This window comes from Dendrobates tinctorius, unplaced genomic scaffold, assembly GCF_039654945.1.
Source record: "Dendrobates tinctorius isolate UK_male_01 unplaced genomic scaffold, ASM3965494v1 ptg000104l, whole genome shotgun sequence".
In the NCBI taxonomy this organism is placed as follows: domain Eukaryota; kingdom Metazoa; phylum Chordata; class Amphibia; order Anura; family Dendrobatidae; genus Dendrobates; species Dendrobates tinctorius.
In genome coordinates, this window is record NW_027361772.1 from 12,950,551 (window position 1) to 12,973,715 (window position 23,165).

General features: G+C 43.0%; 1 protein-coding gene across 4 annotated transcripts in view; it reads right to left on the reverse strand.

Moving 5' to 3' along the window:
* The window catches only part of LOC141100346 (patatin-like phospholipase domain-containing protein 6), a 91,301-nt gene that overhangs the window by 55,157 nt on the left and 12,979 nt on the right, over positions 1-23,165 (reverse strand). For 2 of the 4 annotated variants that reach the window (XM_073588764.1, XM_073588761.1), the window contains exons 2-7: positions 15,466-15,546; positions 7,297-7,396; positions 4,159-4,211; positions 1,362-1,399; positions 1,145-1,285; positions 826-985 (exon numbers count right to left, since the gene is read on the reverse strand). In XM_073588764.1, coding sequence (XP_073444865.1) covers positions 826-985; positions 1,145-1,285; positions 1,362-1,399; positions 4,159-4,211; positions 7,297-7,396; positions 15,466-15,516 — 543 coding nt within the window. In that variant the 5' untranslated portion in view covers positions 15,517-15,546. The remainder of the gene's footprint in view (positions 1-825; positions 986-1,144; positions 1,286-1,361; positions 1,400-4,158; positions 4,212-7,296; positions 7,397-15,465; positions 15,547-23,165) is intronic. The other 2 variants (XM_073588762.1, XM_073588763.1) reach the window with 2 other exon arrangements.

The following is a 23,165-nucleotide window of genomic DNA, read 5'->3' on the forward strand; positions in this document are numbered from 1 at the left end:
CAGACCCAGAGAACTGGTCTGAGCAGGGCGTCTGGATCGCCGAGATTGCTGTGCAGGTCCCTGAGAGGTCGGAGGGGAATGGGAGACCACTGGCTGCGTGGCTCTGGATTCCTGCTGTGCAGCTGCAGGAACCCGACACCTAACACTAAAAGATGAATGGCGCTCCCGTAAAAACAGATATAATCAACAGGAAACTTACCAAAAAAGTGTCAGAAGAATAAAATAAGGGAAAATTTTAATTAAAAATGTAAAGCGTTTCGGCTGTATCCAGAGAGCTGGATACAGCCGAAACGCGCTGCATTTTTGCTTAAAAAATTTACCTTATTTTGTTCTTCTGACACCTTTCTGGCAATTTTTCCTTTTGATTACATCTGGTTTTGTAGGAGCGTTCTTCACCTGGTATCTCCACCCTCATTACGCACTGCCAGACCTCCCTTGTAGGAGTTTCCATCAGGTCAGCTGCACCTATTGGCTTTATTTCATGCATCACTTAGGATTTGTGCTAAAATATGCACAACTCCATCGGGTGAGCGAATTCCCTGTGTTTTAATTTTTTCTTTTTTTAAAAAATTACTAAGCTCAGACAGCGCCATCTTCTCTCCTTTTTCCCTTAAGGGAATGCCCTTACTGGTATATTAAAGAGAGTGGATGGCAAGTTACAAAGCCTATGAATCAGCATGGCATTTACTCTGTGTGCCAGGAGGAAGTTAGTGCAATCCTAAGCAGAATGGCATTAAATTTCCTGCAATCATACAGAATAAAGTATAATTTGGATGAGCAACCACAGAACGGATGCCGATACGACGATCAGAAGTGAAATCTTACTGGATCTGTGAGTGAAAGCTCCAGTCTGCCTTCCAGGACTATGTAAATACTCGAGTCAGGCTGCCCAGGGCAGAAGACTAAATGTCCGGCTTCGTAATACTCAAACACCACATGTTGACACAAAGACAGGAAGAGCGGTCTCTCAAAGTGTCCCAGCACCCTAGACAAGACAAGGGAAGCAGGAGGGGAAGACGATATGACAGATGGTTACATAAGCAAAAGTATAATTAACTTTACATGGTTCCTGCGCGAAGAGATTAGGTCTACACAGGAACATGTGGACCAGAGGACACATCAACCCTGGTCACGGACATCTCACCGAATACTTTTCAGCATATAGAGCACTTCAGGGGGCAAAGCCGGAGTCTCCGATTCGGGAGGGTTGCTGAGGAGCGGATTGGCTATAGACTCCTGGTGGTGTGGTGCTATGGAAGCCTGTTCCCATACTCCACGTCGTATCCTGCAATGAAAGACCCTATAAACCATTATTGTATTCTCATCTGGTGGCATTACAGAGCATTCTTCACTTTCTTCACCTTTGTTTTATGCTTAGCACTTTCTTTCTCTTTTTACTCTGCCAATAAAGAAGAGAAATTATTATTACTGGCTCCGGCCTTCTGGAAATTCTTTGTAAAGGTCCATTTAGATATTATTATGATATGATGCAAGCACAATAGTCAATGTAAAAGCACTATTCAATCAAGAATTCATAATAAAATGACGTAGGCGTTGAGCGCAGATAAATGGGGTTCGGTGCTTAGCTTCAACGCCTTACAACATCGAAGTCCTATGGTTTTATAGGATTCATCCACATTTCGTAAAGAGAAATCCAAAAAGGTTTTTCTGGACTTTCCTTGAAGGCACTATTCCACTAACATTTATGACCTATACACAGGATAGGTCACAAATGTATGATCGGTGGAGGTCCGACTGCTGGAACCCCCATCAATCTTGAGAATGGGGGTCCAATGCTCCTGTGAGAATTGTGCAATAGTGCAAATGTGTGAACACTGTTCCATTTACCATCTATGGGAGGGCCTGCTCTACTCACACAGGACATTTTGCAAACCCTGTTCTCCTGACCTGTGATTGGACCCCCATCGATCACTGATTCCAGCAGTCAATCCCAACTGATCAAATATTTATCACCTATCCTGTGGATAGATGATAAATGTTGTTAGTGGGATATCCCCTATAACATAGGCCATCACTATCAGATTGGCGGAAGGTCGGCTCACAGGTGATCAGCTGAACGAAGGTGGGGTTGTGGAAGTTTAGTAAGTGCCACATACCCATAATTGTTTATTAATTCACTGACACAGCGCCAAATATTTTGCAGTGGTAGTAGCGGTAGGCTTCCAACGGAGATCAGACCTGGACTGACCCACTGTTAATCAGGTAAATCACCTGGTGGGCCCCACCCACCGCATGAATTTGCCATACATCCTCCTAAAGGAGCAGTACTTGACTGAATATACTTAATTGAATGTTTACAGACAAAGGCAGCATCCCTTCATTTATTTACCAAACTACATAGTTTATTATTATATACATCAGTGAATGAGTGGGCCCCCCTAGCGTTTATTTACTGGTGGGCCCCTGGCATCCCAGTCCGACACTGAAGGAGATAGTTAATTTTCCATATTACAGTACATGTTATAGACTTTTAATCTCAAGAAGGACCAAAAAAGTATATAAAAAAGTAGTTTAAAAAAAAATAACAAAAAAAGAAACAACTAAAAAGGTAAAAAAATATATACGGTATATATAAAAAATAAATAACACAAATTGAAATCACCCTCTTTTCCCTTCCCTAAAATAAAGAAAACGATAAAAAAAAAACACATATTTAGTATTGCGGTGTCCGTAAAAGTACAATTTATCCAAATATAAAATGTATTAACCCATAACAAAAACACTGTAAAAGGGAAAAAAAAATAAAACTCCAGAATTGTCATATTTTGGTCACTTCCCAAAGTGTAATAAAACGCTTTTTACTATACTTTTACAATATCTTCTATTAAGATAGTATACAGTATGATCAGTTTTTTTTTGTCATTTCTTTTAACCACTTTGGTTCAGAAATCCTGGAGTGATTAAAACAAAGATCATGCTCATGGTTGATGTGGGTTCAGCTTCGAAGCCTACTCTCTTAATAAAAAAGATGAGGGCAACTTCGTAAGAGAAAATCTCTATCGTCTAATAGTTGCTTTGTGCACATAGCCATTCACTGTTCATCTAGTTTTATTATTTTTATATATTTCACCCCACTTGGAGCTTCAGGTCCCACGCAAAAAAAAACCCTAAAAAAAACTCTAAAAGGGGTAATCATTGAAAATTGATGCGTCCACCCTAATTTTAACCCTCCAACCCAACCCCACTGTTCCAGGATTCTACTCTTTTAAAGCACCACTCCATAGTTTTGTTTTTTTCACCACTGGATTGGTGCTTTAAACCCAGGTCCCCTGTATTATCTTCACCCTCCAGCGTCTTCTCCATTTTTCGGTGCCGCTCTGGTTCTGCGGCGCCATCTTGTTACGGTAGCTTCTGGAAGTGAGAAGCTACATCACAAGCTCTCAATACAAGAGAGCCAGAACAAAGCTCCTATTGACTGGCATTGAAGAGTAACCTCCGGCTCGCTCCACGAAACATTGGCGCTACCGGCAGGTCACAAACCGCTGGAGACCAACCTGAGCAGCAGTGATGGAAGGGGAAGACGTCGGAAGGTGAATATGATGGAAGGGGCAGGGGACTTAGATCTGAAGCACCACTCCAGTGGTAAAAAAAAAATTAAAATGCTGGAGTGGTGCTTTAAGTGCTGATTCACCAAATCCATTCACAACTAAAAGCAGTAATTGACTCAGGCTTATGGTTAAGGGATCTGTTCACTGTCAATTTTTTTTACAAAATTCTTTAAAAAATAAGTTGATCACAGCGATCAGCAATCAAAAAAGAATCGGACAGCAAGTATTTAAATCCCCTGCAGCGCCACCACAGGGGAAATGAAGCATAACACAGGTCCACGGACCTATGTAATACACGGACAGGCAGCTAATTGTCGGAGGTCCCGAATAAAGAACTGCCCTGTAATAACTCAGTAATAGTGTACTATTTGACTGCGACAACTGCTTAAAGCTTAGATACTGCACCAGTTACAGGATTCAGATGATCTACATCACACAAACCATTGGTATACACTTGGTTATGCAATATTTCAGAAGCAAAAGCTTCATTTCAAGGAACAGCGCCATTCATGACTGAAGGCTATGTCTGGTATTGCAGCATAGCTCGTGAAAGGGGCTGAGCAGCTGTACCACATGAGATTAAGATTACCTTGTGAGGACTTCTCTGTTCCGGACGTCTCTGAGACTCAGGAATTTGAGGTTCTGTAAAAAAAATAAAAAAAATGAAAAGGAAAAATAAATCACATAATATATACACAATGAATGTTTTACGGACCAGAATAACGCATGCAATATAAAGGAAGCTTCAGCTCCCGTCGGCAATGTGGACGAGCACACAGAGCTGTACATGAAACCAGCCACATCCACAATTTGCGGATGCGAATGGCCCGATTTCCAATATAGCTGTCGGACCTTGGCCTAAAACTGAAAAGAACTAACTTGTGATCAATTTAAAGGGTGACCACTGTTCAATGTAGTTTTCATAAATGAATGCTACTGATTTTATCTCCTCCTGGACTGATCGGGTAAAATGTGTGTTTAATTAGTACAAAGTTTCCCATTACTGAGATAGGTGATGGCAGTTGGTGCTTATAAAGTTTCATGGAGAATTACAACTGTACTTTCATCAGAACTTGCAGTAGAATGTCTGTGTCTTCCACTAGCTCCTCCCTCCATAGAATTTCAAAATCACCAACTGTCATCTCCTTTCTCAGTAATTTACGGAAGTCAGATTATATATGTATTACCCATGAATTTAGATCAGTCCAGTAGGAGAAAGGAACAGATTTCTCTGATAAGATATATTATAAAGATTTTTTTTTTATGTGTACAGTGGCATGTAAACGTTTGGGCACCCCCTTCAAAATTACTGTTATTGTGAACAGTTAAACAGGTTGAAGATGCCATGAAAAGGCCTAAAGTTAAAGATGACACGTTTAATTTATAGTTTAGGCAAAAAATATATATATTTTCATTCAATACAATTTAAAATTTACAAAAAAGAAAATAGGTCTATGAAAAAGTTTGGGCACCCGTGGAGATTTGTGTGTTCAGATAACTTTGACCAAGGTTTCAGACCTTAATTAGCCTGTTAGGGTTATGGCTTGTTCACTATCATCATTAGGAAAGGCCAAGTGATGCAAATTTCCCAGCTTTATAAAAACTCAGTCTCCGCTAACCTTGTGCCAAAAAACAGCAGGTTCTTCTAAGCAGCTGCCTAGCACTCTGAAAATGATAATGGTGGAGGCCCACAAAGCAGGAGTAGGCTATAAGAAAATAGCAAAGCGTTTTCAAATTGCCTTTTCCTCAGTTTGAAATGTAATTAAGAAATGTCAGTTAGCAGGAAGAGTGGAGGTCAATATAAGGTCTGGAAGACCAAGCAAAATTTCAGTGAAAGCTGCTTGTAGGATTGCTAGAGGGGCAAATCAGAACCTCTGCTTGACTGCAAAACACCTTCGAAGATTTAGCAGACACTGGAGTTGTGGTACATTGTTCTACTCTTCAGAGACATCAGAAGTATACAACAGAACATCTAAACAAGTCTGATGCATTTTGGAAACAATTTCTGTTGACCGATGGGGTTAAAATAGAACTCTTTGGCCACAATGATCAAAAGGTATGTGTGGAGAAAAAAAGGGCACAGAATTTCAGGAAAAGATCATCTCGCCAACCATTAAACATGGGGGTGAATCAATCATGCTTTGGGGTTGTGTTTCAGCCAATGACACAGGGAACATTTCACGGGTAGAAAGAAGAATGGATTCAATGAAATTTTAACAAATTCTTGATTCAAACATAAGACCATCTGTAAGAAAAACTGAAATTAAAGAGAGGATGGCTTCTATGCATGGATAATGATCCTAAACACATCAAAATCCACAATAGACGACCTCAAAAGACACAAGCTGAAGGTTTTACAATGGCCCTCACAGTCCTCTGATGTAAACCTCATTGAAAATCTGTGGGTAGACCTCAAAATAGCAGTGCATGCAAGACGACCCCGGAATCTCACAGAACTGAAAGAATTTTTCCAAGGAAGAATGGATGAAAATCCATCAAACAAGACTCATGTCTGGCTGCAAAAAGCATTTACAAGCTGTGAAACTTGCAAAACGGAGTGCTACAAGATACTAAACATACAGGGTGTCCAAACTTTTGCATCTGTTAATTGTCCTTTTTGTTTATTTTTAAAATGTAAAAAATGAAAATATATATTTTTTCCTAAAATATAAAGGAAAATGTGTCATCTTTAACTTTAGGCCTTTTAGAGATCGTTCCATCTTCAACTTGATTAACAGTTCACAATAACAGTAATTTTGACCAATGGCGTCCAAACTTTTACATGCCACTGTATCTATTAATTTAAAAAAATAAATAAAACAAGGGTGACTCTTTAACTCTAATACTATAGCTCCTTCTATTGGCAAAAAATATGAAATGCAGCAAGATTAGTTTACTCTTTGTGGTTAAACCTTGTGGTTTTTAAGAAACTTACTGAATAATAAGGGTTCCCCCCCCCCCATAAGAAATGATAGCATAATGCTAAGATATGTGATCACTCCCTGAGCTGAAAGGGTTTAACCAGTGATACTGCAGAAGTAAGAGGTAATAAATATTGACAGATAAAATAGTCCTTTAATTACGAAAAAAAAATTATAAAAATTTTACAATTGTTTTTCATCTACATCAAAACATATTGCATATGGGCCCAGGGGAGAACGCTAAAAATAAAAAACCTGTACTCACTCCCCAGACCGATGCTGCTCCTCCACAGTTGTTTCTTTGGACCCCACTGGTCTCCAAACATAAATAATGTTACGTGACGGCTGAAGTCCAGGGAGGTGAATACAGGGATGCAGGGTGCAAATCTTTCCCCACCCTGGTCCCATACTCAATACGTTTTAAAGATAGGGGAAAAACCCCTAGAAGCAAATATCTAGGGAATACAAGGCCTAAGTAGGCAATCTCTGTCCCATTGTGTGGTTTTAAGATGATTTTGAACTATTTGTACTTGAATGTTTATTAGTAAAGTAAAAAAAAGATTAATTTTAATATGAGAATAAACGCACGTTCCTCAGGGGCGGGTACAAATTCATAACATGATGTTTCTGTGCACCAAATGAAGATCTTTAACCAGACCATGTGTGGACTATGTACTAATATAACATTCTGGTGTCTTCTGTGACAATGAAGCCTTTTTGGCCCCCAAAGGCACTTGCGTCTCAATTTGACTACTATCTCTGCACCGTCTACAGATAGGGTGGGCATAAAAATTATGATGACTTACCTGACTGACGTCCTTGTGATAACCACTGGATCAGCCATAGCAAGCAGACTCCACCCATGAGTAATCCTGCCCCCACGGAGTAATTTGTCACTGTATAATCCTTTTGGGAATAAATTCCTGATTAGTTATGGAAATTAAAGAATAGAAATGGTGCTGGTATAAAATAACATCATGCTCTATTTGTGGAGTCTTTCTACATCTTAATCTGGTTTTTTAAGTATCTATTGTTGGCGATTCAGTGGATTTTATTGTGGTGACAGGCAGGGGCCTACATAGAAATCATGGGGCCCCATAGCAAAAGTTTTAATTGAGCCCCCCCATCAGCATTAATATTTGGCGGGGCCACAGAAGAGCTCATCTCACAGCTTTGAAACCTTTGAAAAGTAATTTTCCTCCTACTGAAACCCTAGATTCTCCTTTCATTTCCTCCTTAAGGTATGATGCCAACAAAAGTGCCACAAAAACACTGATACCTGCTCAGTGAATTCTTCCACAGCACCCTTCACATGCACAGTATGGTGACCATACTGTACTCCAGCTTAACTCTGTCATGATCCAGGTTGGATTATGACAGATTTTGCACAAGTAACCTTTTTATTTTCCTTTAAGCTGTTTGCTTAAAGTTAGTTTTGCCCCCGGTGGCCATTAGGGTCATTACACTGTGGTTGTTTTAGTTCTAGTTTTGCCCCCGGTGGCTGTTAGGGTCATTGCACTCTGGTTACTTTGGTTCAGTTGCCCCCGGTGGCCGCTGGTGTTATTACACGTGATAATGAAGCAGGTGTGATTCCCTGGCTGCTACCTATAAAGGAGTAGCAGGTGGTCTCACTCACTGTTGGTGATATTGCTCTTTTTCAACCAAGTCTGGTGAAGGAAGGAACTACAGAGAGGAGTTCCTGGCCGCTCAGGGGAGCTCTGGTGTAATAGCTTCAGGCGGAAGCTGAATTCAGGTGTCGAGCTTCAGGGGTGAAGCTGAACTTTGGTGTCGTACTCTGTTGCTGGGAGCAATAGTAACAGAGCTAAGCTAAGTGGTGTTTTTCCCTGTTTGTGACTTTCCTTGTGTGTGTATTAGTGCAGTGGTGGGATTAGTTTCTGCACCGTCCAATTCACTAGAAAGGGATAGGTGCAGGGCGAGCTAGGGATTTGAGGTATCCAGCTCGTCGCCAGGTGAGGAACCTGCCTAGGGATTGTCAGGAGTGTAGGGACACTGACTCAGGGGAGTGCAGGAGGTCTCCACGTCCCCGTTTCCTATTGCAGGGCCCTCCATTGTAACAGTTTCCTCGGTGTTTCCCTTAACACTGTTTAAATTCGCCCTGCTGGAGGCGGTGTATCCAGGTTCACGGGTGTTATTGAAATTCGCCCTGCTGGAGGCGGTGTATCCAGTCACACGTGATATCACATTCTCCACCGACAAAGTATGGTGCACCAACACAGTATGATGCCCTAACTTTGCCTGTCATACAGCTCTCCATGCAGTATAATGGGCCTACATGCAGTTTATCGGCACCACTCCTCACCACACTGTATAATGGCCCCCACTAGCCCCCCAAACAGTATAATTCCTCCAATACAGCATGATTGACTCCACACAAACCATCACATTGTACGTATACTTGCTTACATACAGTATAATGGCCCCCACATAGCACTCCATAAAGTATAAAGGCTCTGGCATAGCCCTCCAAATAATATAGTGAAACTCACATAGCCCTCCATATATTATAATAGCTCCCTCATAGTCCTCCATACAGTATAATGGACCACAAAGTCCTCCATACAGTATACTGCACCCAATAATCCTCCATACAGTATAATGCACTCCCTCATAGTCCTCTATACAGTATTATGCACTCCACATAGTCCTTCATACAGTATAATACACTTCCCATACTTTCTATTCAATATAATGCACACCCCATAGTCCTCCACACAGAATAATGCACTCCCCAAAGTCTTCCATACAGTACAATGCACTACCCATAGTCCTCTATACAATATGATGCACTCCTCATGGTCCTCTTTGCAGCATAATGCACTCCCCATAGTTCTTCATATAGCATAATGCACTCTCGATAGTCCACCATACAGCATAATGATCTCCTCATAGCCTTCCATATAGTATACCGCACTCCCCATAGTACTCAATATAGTATAATGCACTCCTGATAGTCCTCCATACAGTATAATGCACTCCTGATAGTCCTCCATACAGTATAATGCACTTCCGATTGTTCACCATACAGCATAATCCACTCCTCAGTCTTCCATGTAGTATACTGCACTCCCCATAATACTCCATATAGTATAATGCACCCTATAGTCCTCCATACAGTATAATGCACTCCTCAGAATCCTCCATACAGTATTATGGCCACCACAATTTAAAAAAAAAAATACTCCCCTCTCCTCCTCCTGCTGCTCTGCAGCAAGCGCTCTGAAAGGTTGCACATCTCAGCGCAGTGGACACTATGTAGTGATGTCATCATGCTCGCTGTGCAGAGACATCAGGCGCGGAGGAAAATTTATGGAGGAGGAAGAGTCAGCTCATGCTCCCTCTTTAATCATTACTTTCAAATACATCAGCATAAAGGATGCCGATATAGTTGAACGTGCAGTGACAGGTGGAGCTCTCAGCTCCTGGGTCCCCTAGCAGCCACATGGCCTGCCACCATTGGCGGTACATCACTGGTGACAGGTGAGATGGTTACTTTAAAGGCGTGTGTTCATCTTCTACTTTCAGGAGCACAAACACTCCTCTGATATCAAGATCCCTACGTTGTGCAGGGCTTCGCTCCTGAAGACAGTTCAGACCAGCGGCATTGGTCGCGACACTGCTCTGAATTGTGTGTTCTACCATGCTGAAATCAGAAACAGCTTTGCCTCTGATGCATTGGATTAGATCAAGAGCATTCCAGTAATCCGGCCACCTGCTGAACATCACTTGCAGACTCTCAAGGAAAGGAATTGCAAGCGCATTCCTTGCCTAGGAAACTGGTCACCTGTGATAGAATGCAGAAACAGTAGCTAGCCTATGCAACGAAAAAATGAATGAATGCAATGAAAAATGAATGCAACGAAAAAACATGTTAAAGTACAAAACCACTCGATGGCACGACAACACATAAATTCTGTGTATAGCAGGCAGTAGATGGAAGTGCATATGAGAAATGCAGGATGTGCAATAAGTATTGTACAGTATACAGCTCTGGCAAAAATTAAGAGACACTGCACAGTTTTATAAAAATCAGCTTCTCTACATGTCTGACAGCCATTCCATTCTAGTGTCAGCTGAATTCCAACCAGAGGACACCTCATTCTAATTAATGTGCTTCTGATTAGGTGATCCCCTGAACAAAATCTTATTTAACGAAGGAAAGTATAAAAAAAAACTCTGCTGTGGTGTTCATAATCCACTTGCAATAGGACAAGCTGGATGGCAAAACAAGTGCTAGTAATATCCCAAAAGTAATAGAAATGATAAAATAACTTTTAACCATGCCAAAGGAGTTGAAAAGAAAAGTCTTGAGTAAGGAAAAAAAGGGCTCAATTCTGGCTTTACTTGCAGAGGGATACAGTGAGCGTCATGTTGCCTCCATCCTTAAAATTTCTAAGACGGCAGTCCATTACAACAAGGTCAAGCAGCAGACATTGGGGACAACAAAGCTATAGACCGGCAGAGGGCAAAAACGACTCTCCACTGACCGGGATGACCGTTATCTTATTTGACTGTCACTCAGCAGCCGCAGGATGACATCAAGTGACCTACAAAAGGAATGGCAAATGGCAGCTGGGGTGAAGTGCACGGCAAGAACTGGTCGTAACAGGCTCCTAGAGGCAGGGCTCAAGTCATGTAAAGCTAGAAAAAAGCCTTTCATCAATGAGAATCAAAGGAGAGCCAGGCTGAAGTTTGCCAAAGACCACAAGAATTGGACCATAGAGGACAGGAGTAAGGTAATCTTCTCTGATGACTCTAATTTTCAGCTTTGCCCAACACCTGGTCATTTAATGGTTAGACGGGGGCCTGGAGAGGTGTACAAGCCACAGTGTCTTGCACTCACTGTGAAATTTGGTGGAGGATCGGTGATGATCTGGGGATGCTTCAGCAAGGTTGGAATTGGGCAGGTTAATCTTTGCGAAGGACGTATGAATCAAGTCGCATACAAGGTTATCCTGGAAAAACAAACAGTTGATTCCTTCTGCTCAGCTGAGCTCAACTCTGAGGACTGGTTTGTCCAGCAGGACAATGAGCCATGTCACACAGCTAGGTCAATCAATGTGTGGATGAAGGACCACCACATCAAATCCCTGTCATGGCCAGCCCAATCTCCAGACCTGAACCCCATTGGAAACCTCTGGAATGTAATCAAGTGGAAGATGGATAGTCACAAGCCATCAAGCAAAGAAGAACTGCTTAAATTTTTGTACCAGGGGTGGCATAAGGTCACCCAAAAGCAGCGTGAAAGACTGGTGGAAAGCATGCCAAGTCGCATGAAAGCTGTGATTAAAAATCATGGTTATTCCACAAAATATTGATTTCTGTACTCTTCCTGAGTTAAAACATTAGTATTGTTGTTTCTAAACGATTATGAACTTGTTTTCTTAGCATTATTTGAGGTCTGCAAGCACTGCAGTTTTTTTGTTATTTTGACCATTTCTCATTTTCTGAAAATAAATACAAAATTTATTGCTTGGAAATTCGAAGATGTTGTCAGTAGTTTATAGAATAAAAGAACAATTTACATTTTACTCAAAAATATACCCTTAAAGAGAAAAATCAGACAAACTGAAAATTTTTGCAGTGGTCTCTTAATTTTTGCCAGAGCTGTAGATAATAATTATGTTTTTTTACTTATGGTTCCATGTATACATTTTATATATTGCTGTACTGAACACAGTTATAGGTCCATGTACAGTATATATTTCGCCACTACATTTATATCTCCTTATTGATACATGTGCTGTGACTATCCACATTCTTCCTACGCAATGAGTAGTAAACTAAAGAATTAAAAATCCTCTCTGCTCTTGAGAGCACAGAGGATTTTTTAATAAGGGGTTACTTGCAAAATTATATGATTTTACAAACTCTTTGTAATTATAATATTTTACAAGATAACTAAAATTTTGAAAAATGCTTGCTAGAACGATCCATTGGTAATAAACTGAGCGCAACGTGTTCAACTTATCATAGATGAGCAAAAAATATTAACACCCCCCCCAGTGATCACCTGTTATCTGTGGAGAACCCTTGCTCAGTTTCCCCACGGCGCCACAACAGGTTAAATTAGTGCCAATTCAAATCAATAGGTTGTATGTGCAAAGGAGGACAGGTCCTACGAAGCGAGAGATGCTTTTTGTAACTCTCCACTTTTGCCAAGAGATGAGGATCCAGAACAGAGACATTACTTTAGAATTTCCTAATAGTACATAGGGATGTAAGGGGTAACGTTTCTCCTTGTGGAGAATGAAAAGCCAAGCCTGGCGTGTCAGAGTGGTGTCACTACAGCGATAGCCATTACCGAGCACCTACTGAGTCCCCCTGGTCACCATACCTCTAAGCAAAATACCCCAATACTCTTCAGCTTGATTTTCGCTGTGTAACAATACATGAGGCCAGCATAAGACAATCCGAGCGTTGTTTGAAAAAGACCCAGACAAGGCTGAAACGTCACATGCTATTTGCTCTCTTTTTCATCATAAGTGAATTTTTTGTGTGGTGTAACCATTAAATTTTTTTCTGCAAATAAATATGAGTGTGGCGGATTTAACTTTTATATGTTGAATCCAGTTCAGCCAGCACCTCCTCCTCCCTATAAAGCTGTGTGCGCCTCCTTTCTATTTATCTTTTGTGAGGCAGTGACTGGTGTTACATGTAGGGGTTGCTGTATATTTATTCCAATATTGTGCCCGGAGGCAAATTGAGGCCATGAGAGGGCACTGCAGACGTAGCTGTGGTTGCAATTAATACTAAAGCGAGTATAGGTCTTGGAAATGTTGGTTGTCCAAGGCAGATTTAGGGAAAACCTGCTCTGGGTTATTGTGTTTGAAACAGAGTGCAGTATGGTAGTGTTTCATTCCATTTCATTCCTAGACCAGGTTTTCCATGTGGCTGAAGGCCACAGGTTTCCAGTTAAAAACCCTGCAGTATAGGGTATGGATGTGTCAGGTCCAGTGTTAGGGCCAGAGTGTTAGTCTGGTGTTTGGAAGAGGACAGAGCAGTCAGCTCTGCAGAGCTCCATCTGTGTGAGGCAACACAGGCCAGCAGAGCCAAGCGGCCAAGGCAGTTCAGGAGCCTGGCACCCACAGCTTACACAGCAGTGCAGTCGCCCACGGCAACTAGTCTCGGAGGTGGACGGTCCGGTGCCCGGCAGTGAACTGGAGGTAGACTGTCCTGTGCCCGAAGGAGGACTAGAGTGTAAACTGAAGGATATTGTGTACTGTGGAAAGCTGTGAGTAAAGAGACATTAACATGGCAGTGCAGTCGCCCACGGCACCCGGTCAGTGGTGGAGTGGCGTGTTTAGTGACTGTGTAATCCAGAGGGTGTGTGCCAGGCTGCGATCCGGAGGATATAGTGTGCTGTGTTTATATGAGTTGGACATTTAATGCTGTGATTCTTTTTTTGGAACTTTGCTGGGTCTCTGCCTCATCACTGCATACGTGTGCAACCACTGCATCACACTTTATATTGCTCATACAGTTTTACATCTCCCAAATTTCCATGTGTGCAGCCATTAAAACTATGACCTAAGACATCTCATTAATTACATTTCAGTAAATATAAAAGAAAATAAAGCAACTTTACAAATACATTTGAAAATTCCAACACTTTGACCCTGATTCAAAGTGTTAATGCCAGAATTCTGGGGTAAAACACATTGACAAGTCGCAAAATTTTTGTACAACGTAAAGCTTGGAAGAAGATGTGGCGGGTTGGGGTGTGGCATTGCCTGACTGACAAATTCATCAAAAGTGGAGGCATACATTACTTCAGAAATGTTACTCCAGTCCCTGGCTGGAGTAACATGTCAGGCAAGGCACATGCCACTGAAAACATACACTGATATTATAGAAGGGGTTACCAAGGACTATTTTCCCTATGGGGCTAAGCACTTATAGGCAGGTAGGTGTGAACGACCTTGCTTATTTTGCACTGAGACATTCTCTCCCGGATCAGAGAAGTCACCGACCACTCCTGCCGGCGATTGTCCTGCTTCCTGTGAGGTCACGCTGGCAGAGCAGTTCCTTCTCTTCTGCTCTGCTCCGTCAAGGGAGCGACACTGCTGACCTCACATTGATTGACAGCGCTGGCTTTCCACTGTGTTAACCTGAGCAAGCTGACAATCAATACATTGGCAGTGACGCCCCATCAGCAGAGCAGAAAAGAAGCTCTATCGATGAGACATCACATGAAGCAGGAAAATCACTGACTGGAGCAGTCCATGACCGCAGAGCCAGCAGAGATTGTCGAAGGGCAGAATAGGTAGGTAGATAATAATTGCCTGCCAATAAGCTTAGCAACATATGGGGGAAAAAAGTCTGGACACCTTTAAGTGGCTTGCACCTCTTAATGAATTTGGCGCATCTTATTCCTGCACGCCCATCATTAAAACTGGGGTACGAAATGTCAGTCTTAGGCTACTTTCACATTTCCGGATTTTAAATCCGGTGGGCTGCGGCGAAAAGTTGTCAAACCGGATCCGGTAGAAGCCGCAGCCCGCCGGATCATCTGTTTTTGCCGGATACGGTGCAGGAGAGGGAGAGGGAAAGAGAGTCTTCGGGCATGCGCTCTGCAAAAAAGCGGTCCGGCGCTGTCAAAAAACGTTGCATGGAACGTTTTTTTGCAGACGCCGGACAGGCAGTTTTTGCCGTTTCCGGCTAAAGCCGGACACACCGCATGGCCATCAGGCGCAATGCGGCGATAATGTAAGTCTATGGGAAAAAAGCCGGATCCGGCGGCAGCAGGCGCCGGATCCGGTTTTTACATTTTTCGCCGCATTGCGCCTGATGCTTAAAAACGGAAATGTAAAAGTAGCCTTTATGTGTTTATTGCTATTATGCAGACCTATAGCGAAGAGCTTTGGTTTCTGCTCTCAATCATCACGAAATTTAATACAATAATTTAAACTGTCCTTGGGACAATCAGATTTAAAGGAAATCTACCTTTTACTTACCAAGTCAATTTCAAGTAAGTTCAGGCCCTCTGGGCTCTTGTGACCGAGCATCCTGCACAAAGAGGAGACACCAATATATTCCTGAAAATACATGTAAACCCGTCATGTCCTTCACTTTGTTAATGCACTAAAGCTGGCCATACACATGACGTAGCTCATGTAAGATTCATGAAGCTTGTTGAGTCAAAAAAAGAGTCCGTAATAGAGTTGAGAAAAAAAGAAAAGATCTGTGCTTCCCTGGTCCGGCGCCCATAGTGGACTTCCTTGTCAACCATACCAGAGAAGTCTTCAAATTCTGAAATTGCAACACCAAAAAGGAAAAATGATGGAATTATGGAGATCACCGAATGGATAGACATGTTACTGATCTGCAAATGATGAAAAAAATGGAAACAAACAGGAGAGTACAGCAGCACTCCGTAAGCATTAATATTAGTGAGGAGCGAGTATACTTGTTGCTCGGGTTTTCCCAAGCATGCCCTGATGTCCTCCGAATATTTTGGCGTGCTCGGAGATTTAGTTTATGTCGACGCAGCTGCATGATATGTGTCTGCTGGACAGGCTGAATACAAGTGGGGTTTGCCTGTTTGTTAGGAAATACCCACATGTCTTCAGCCTGTCTAGCAGCCACATATCATGCAGCTGCGTCAACAGAAACTAAATCTCCCAGCACGTCAAATTACTCGGAGGACACCTAAGCATGCTCGGGAAAACCCGAGCAACGAGTATACTCGCTCATCACTAAGTAAGATACATGCAAACATCGAATAAATGAGATTTAAAATGCATTACTACTATATAGAATATACTTACAAAAATGAAGGTACTTACTGCATAAATTGGCCAACTCATTTGCGCCCATCAACCACAACAAGGTGACCTTTCTTTGATGGGAGCCTAAAAGTAATATTCATCAAAGATTTAAACATGCAGAAATGCATTCTAAATCGCATTTATTCAATGTTTGCATGTATCTGAGCGCTTACAGAGTGCTTGTAATCTACAGATTGTATATTATGCAGTCATGGCATCTTGCACCTGTTCACACTAGCTTTATTCTGTTCGAAGGTGCTGGTTAGTTTTATGAAAAAATGAAAACAACATTTTCCAAATAGAGTATGAGTGCTACTCTCAGAAATGCATGCACTTACAGACTTGGCTGCTATCTGTGAGATTATTAACGATAGTCTGAAGAATGTTCTGCTGAATGGACTTGGGCAAATAATCAAGATCCACTGCTGGCAGCTCGCTTTGTAATTGCAGACCAATGACATCCAAAATGAGCTTGATGAAAGACAAGTTCAGAGATGCTGCAGTCCATGGTAGCACGTTCAAGCCACACGGCAGCTTACAGTAGCAGCAGCATTATGCGGCCTGTTGTTGTGTTGAAAAACGTCTCCTTGGACACTTTGGAGAAAAGACCTTACCACTGGTTTAAAAGCCAAATCAATGTAACACTGAGCTGATAGTGTACCTGGAATGAAGATTCGAGGGGTCCTGCTACCATACATTATGCCACCCAACACCATAATCCTGATAGTAGGAACAATGTGATGTTCCCTCATGAAGGCCTCATTATGATGTCGCCCACTTGGCCTCTAGACCAATCTCCTGCTATCATTGTACCCAAGAGAAACATGGGACTTATCGCTGAAGAGGATAGACCGCCCTTCAGCCTCCATTGCCATCTTGCTCTGCACCATATAGCCTTTGAGAGTGATGGTATCAGGTCAATGAATCGCCTATACCTGAAATTCGAGCTGGTAACCCAACGTCGGGCAAATGCCTTCTGATGACTTGTGTAGACACTGTTTGACACCTTATGCCTGGTATGTGATGTCCAATTTCACTTGTAGTACAGAATGGATCAATTGTGGAATCAGTGGTACAGCAATTTCTCCAAACCGTCCCTGGAGCCATTTTTCAACACAACATCGCCAGGTGAGATGTTGCTTGTAGTACTGTGAGCAGCCTGAGTGGCCTAAATGTGCTACCATGACCTGCAGTGTCTACAGACTTGTCTCCTCTTGAGCACATTTAGGATGTTATTAATTGGCAATTGCAAAAGGTAGATGCCAGCAGCGGATCTTGATTTTGCCTGAATGTATTCAGCACAGCAGAACATTCCTCAGACTACTATTAACCCCGCAAAGACCTTGGACATAGCCATACATCATGGAAGACAAGGAATTCCTGACCTAGGCCATACGTCCTCGTGATTTTGCACCGGCACAGCAGCTCTGCAAGCGCAATCGCCATCGGGTGTTCAGCTGATGCAATAGTTGACATCTGGTTTGCACTGCCAGGAGCAGTGGTCGCACCGCCCCTGGTATTTTAACCTGCTAAATGCTGCAATCAATTTCAATCGCAGCATTTAAAAGGCAGGGAGAGGCTCCCCCTCTCCCCTCTGATCATTGCCATGGCGACCGCTTATTCACCAAGCTACAGCAAACCCCTTAGACCATGCTAGTAAGAGGCTTGTGTCAGTGCAGCACTGACCATTACAAAGCATTGCAAAGCTTGTGAATTGCAATGCTTTATAACAACAATCAAAGTGCTGAAAGTGAAAGTCCCAAAGAACGACTAAGAAGATATAAAATTAAAAAATAAAAAAAAAAATTGTAAAAATATTTTTTAAAAATATATATACACTGCTCAAAAAAATAAAGGGAACACTTAACATAATATAACTCCAAGTAAATCAAACTGTCCACTTAGGAAGCAACACTGATTGACTATCAATTTCAAAATAAATAAAGGAGTGGTTCTGCAGGTGGGGACCACAGACCACATCTCAGTACCAATGCTTTCTGGCTGATGTTTTGGTCACTTTTGAATGTTGGTTGTGCTTTCACACTCATGGTAGCATGAGACGGACTCTACAACCCACACAAGTGGCTCAGGTAGTGCAGCTCATCCAGGATGGCACATCAATGCGATCTGTGGCAAGAAGGTTTGCAGTGTCCATCAGCGTAGTGTCCAGAGACTGGAGGCACTACCAAGAGACAGGCCAGTACACCAGGAGACGTGGAGGGGGCCGTAGGAGGGCAACTACCCTGCAGCAGGACTGCTACCTCCGCCTTTGTGCAAGGAGGAACAGCACCCTGCAAAATGACCTCCAGCAGGCCACAAATGTGCATGCGTCTGCACAAATGGTTGGAAACCAACTCCATGAGGAGGGTCTGAGGGCCAGATGTCCACAAATGGCAGTTGTGCTCACAGCCCAACACCGTGCAGGATGCTTGGCATTTGCCACAGAACACTAGGATTCGCAAATTTGCCACTGGTGCCTTATGCTCTTCACAGATGAAAGCAGGTTCACACTGAGCACATGTGACAGACGTGACAGTGTCTGGAGATGCCGTGGAGAGAGATCTGCTGCCTGCAACATCCTTCAGCATGACTGGTTTGGCAGTGGGTCAGTAACGGTGTGAGGTGACATTTCTTTGGAGGGTCGCACAGCCCTCCATGTGCTTGCCAAAGGTAGCCTGACTGCCATTAGGTACCGAGATGAGATCTTCAGACCCCTTGTGAGACCATATACTGGTGCAGTTGGCCCTGGTTCCTCCCAATGCAGGACAATTCCAGACCTCATGTGGCTGGAGTGTGTCAGCAGTTCCTGCAAGATGAAGGCATGGACGCTATGAACCGGCCCGCCCGTTCCCCAGACCTGAATCCGGTTGAGCACATCTGGGACATCATGTCTCGCTCCATCCACCAATGTCACATTGCACCAGACTGTCCAGGAGTTGGCGGATACTTTCGTCCAGGTCTGGGAGGAGATCTCTCAGGAGACTATCTGCCGCCTCATCAGGAGCATGCCCAGGCATTGTAAGGAGGTCATACTGGCACGTGGAGCTCACACACAATACTGAGCATCTTTTCCTTGTCATGGGGCATTTCCACTGAAGTTGGATCAGCCTGTAATTTGATTTTCCACTTTGATTTTGAGTATCATTCCAAATCCAGACCTCCATGGGATATTCATTTTTATTTACATTGATAATTGTTTTATTGTTCTGAACACATTCGACTATGCAATGAATAAAGATTTGCAACTGGAATATTTCATTCAGAGATATCTAGGATGTGGTATTTTAGTGTTCCCTTTATTTTTTGAGCAGAGTATATACTTGTATTATACCAATAAATACGATAAGTATTTTTATTTTAAAAAATAAACAAAAAAAAAGTACAAATTTGATATCACCGCATCCAGAACGACCCGTCCTATAAAACTGTCACACTAGTTAAAAAAAAGACACAAAATGCTTTTTCATCATATCACCAAACAAAAAGTGGAATAAAATGATCAAAAAGACAAATGTAAAGAAAAATGATATCTCTGAAATTGACATCTTGTCTAGCAAAAAACAAGCCGCCATACAGCTCCATGAGTGGAAAAATAAAGTTAATAATAATAATAAATTTTATTTTTATAGCGCCGACATATTCCGCAGCACTTTACATTTCAGAGGGGATTTGTACAGACAATAGACATTACAGCATAACAATAATCACATACAGTAGATTATAACAAATACCAAGAGGAATGAGGGCCCTGCTCGCAAGCTTACAGTCTATGAGGAAAGAGGTAGACACGAAAGGTGGGTGGTAACGGTTGCCCTGATTGTATGGACCAGCCATAATGTTAAGTGTGTAACAGTACAGACACAGAGGGCTAATGGATGCATAAAGCATGTGGGAACATGATGCGGGAAATCTGGTTACGGTAAAACTTTTGGCTGTGCCACACAGGAATAGTTAGGTTAATGTGTTGAGGCGATAGGCCAGTCTGAATCAATGCATTTTCAGGGCACGCTTAAAATTGTGGGGATTGGGGACTAATCGTATTGACCTGGGAAGTGCATTCCAAAGAATTGGCGCAGCATGTGTAAAGTCTTGGAGACGGGAGTGGGAGGTTCTGACTATTGAGGATGCTAACCTCAGGTCATCACCAGAACGGAGGGCGCGGGTAGGGTGGTATACTGAAACAAGGGAGGAGATGTAGGGTGGTACTGAGCCATGGAGGGCTTTGTGGGTGAGGGTAATAAGTTTATACTGAATTCTGAAGTGGATGGGTAGCCAGTGTAATGACTGGCACAAGGTAGAGGCATCGGTGTAACGATTGGTGAGGAATATGATCCTAGCTGCAGCATTCAAGACAGATTGGGGAGGGGAGAGTTTGGTAAGAGGGAGACCGATTAGAAGAGAGTTACAATAGTCGAGACGAGAATGAATAAGAGAAACAGTAAGAGTTTTTGCAGAGTGAAAAGTAAGAAAAGGTCGAATTCTAGAAATGTTTTTGAGGTGCAGATGACAAGAGCGAGCCAGTGATCGAATGTGGGGGGCAAAGGAAAGCTCGGAATCAAGTATGACCCCAAGACAGCGGGCCTGTTGCTGGGGAGTAATAGTGGAACCACACACAGAAATAGCAATGTCGGGTATAGGTACATTAGTAGAGGGAGGAAACACCAGGAGTTCAGTCTTTGACAGGTTCAAAGTTATAGCTCTCAGAATAAAGCGATGCAAAAACAATTATTTTTTCTATAAAATAGTTTATTGTGTAAAAGGGGCATATCATTAAAAAAATTATATAAATGCTGTATCACTGTAATCCCTGCCTTATCAATTTTACCACACGTAGAACGGCTGTGAATGGATCTGGTAGAACAAAGTCTCTGAATAAGCAAAATGGCTCCTTGGCCCCCAAAAGAAATTCAGCAAATTCTGAGATCCCTAATCTAAAAGCCCCCCCTTCTCCCTTCAGTGTGCCTAAACCACATTTAGCGTCCACATGTTTGGCATTTCTGTAGTCAAGAGAACCCGCCTAACTTACGGGTACATGGCTCCAGAAGCATGAGGTGGGCATATGTGGCGCCCCTGAGGCTCGGTCGCCACAGAGATACTGCACCTTCTCCTAAGGTGTAGTGCCCCACCGTCCGGGTAAGGTGGGAACTCCTTTCCACGCTCCAACACTCGCACCCCACACACAACAGGGTAGTTCTGCACAACCACATTGGGGCTCAGTGCTTAGAGAGTAGCAGAGCACCTTTGGTGGTTCCCTGCTTGGAACACTGGACGTGCTGGGAGGTGGGTGGAGTTAAGATACATAAAAGAGTGGGAAAGTGTAGGATGACAGGTCAGTCTCACAGAAGGTCAGTCGGGTAGGAAGTCACTCAGACAGGAGTGAGGATCCCTGGAAGAAGGGATGGAGGAAGGAGTGCTGCAGCTGCCTCAGTGATCTGAGCCAGCTGGCACAGGAAAGGAAAAGGAGAAAGACGTAGAACTGAAACCTAAGCTTCCATAAGAAAGAAAGACAAGTACGGAACGAAGGAGTAGAGAGAACAGAGAGGACGTGGGTTAGAAGAGGAACCCTGCCTATAGGTTCTCAGCGCAAGGCCGGGGCCCGGTCCCCGAGGTTGTATGGACACTTATGGTTCTGCAGCAGACACCGGTGGAGTAGTTGGCTGTAAATGCACTACTCCCATCTAAGACTTGGGGCAGAGAACCGGGACTCAGGAGAAGGGAGTCCCCAAAGCAGGCTACAGCTGTCTGCCGTACAAGTAGAGTTCTTGGGAACATCTGTCAGGAGGAACTCCAAAGTACCACGGTACTGGAGATCTTCACACTTAAAGGCGCTATAGAGGAGACGTTCAGGAAAGGCACATAAGTTGGCGGAGTGTTGGAGGGGAGCTTTCCATCTTGCCTGGAGGTTGGGCTATGGAGCCTGTGGGGGATTATACCATCCTCGCTGCACCACACCATCTGTCTCGGAGGATCTGTCTGCAGCGTCGGCTTAACACCTCCCTTGCCGAACACCACAGGTGGCGTCACGAACTATTCCATTCCATTAACTACATTCCCCCATTACTTGGGCGCCCAGGGCCACGGACCGGGTCACCACTGCTGTGACACATTCCCCTGACACCGGCCCAGTACCGAGTACCCCACAGCCCTGGGAGGGAGACCCACATGACGTACTGGTCACTACAATGTATGGGCACGTCAACAGCAAATTTGCAATTTTCACTCGGCAACATCCACTGCTACTTGTTTCTGGAAAACATTCATAGAGTCAAATCACCATTACATTTTTAGATAAATTCCCAAAGGGGTATAATTTCCAAAAAGGGGTTAGTTGATGGGGATTTCTGCTCTTCTAGTACTTAGGGGCTCTGTATATGGAATCTGCAAACTATTCTAGGAAAATCTGCGCTCCAGGAGGCAAATCGCACTTCTTCCCTCCCGAGTCTTGCTGTGTGGCTAAGCAGTACTGTACAGCCACATATGGGGTATTTCCACGCTCAGCATAAATTGTGTGACAAAGTTTGGTGCCATTTTTTACACATTTGCCAGAGTAAAAATGTAAAATCTGGGGCTAAAACAAAAATTTTTTTGTGGTAAAAATGTAATTATTTTTTCTTTCACTGCCCAATGGTATAAAATTCTGTGACAAATCTGTGGTATCAATTTAACCCCTTCACCCCCAAGGGTGGTTTGCACGTTCATGACCGAGCCAATTTTTACAATTCTGACCACTGTACCTTTATGAGGTCATAACTCTGGAACGCTTCCATGGATCCCGGTGATTCTGACACTGTTTTCTCGTGACATACTGTACTTCATGTTAGTGGTAAAATTTCATTCAAATAACTTGCGTTTATTTGTGAAAAAAACGGAAATTTGGCAACAATTTT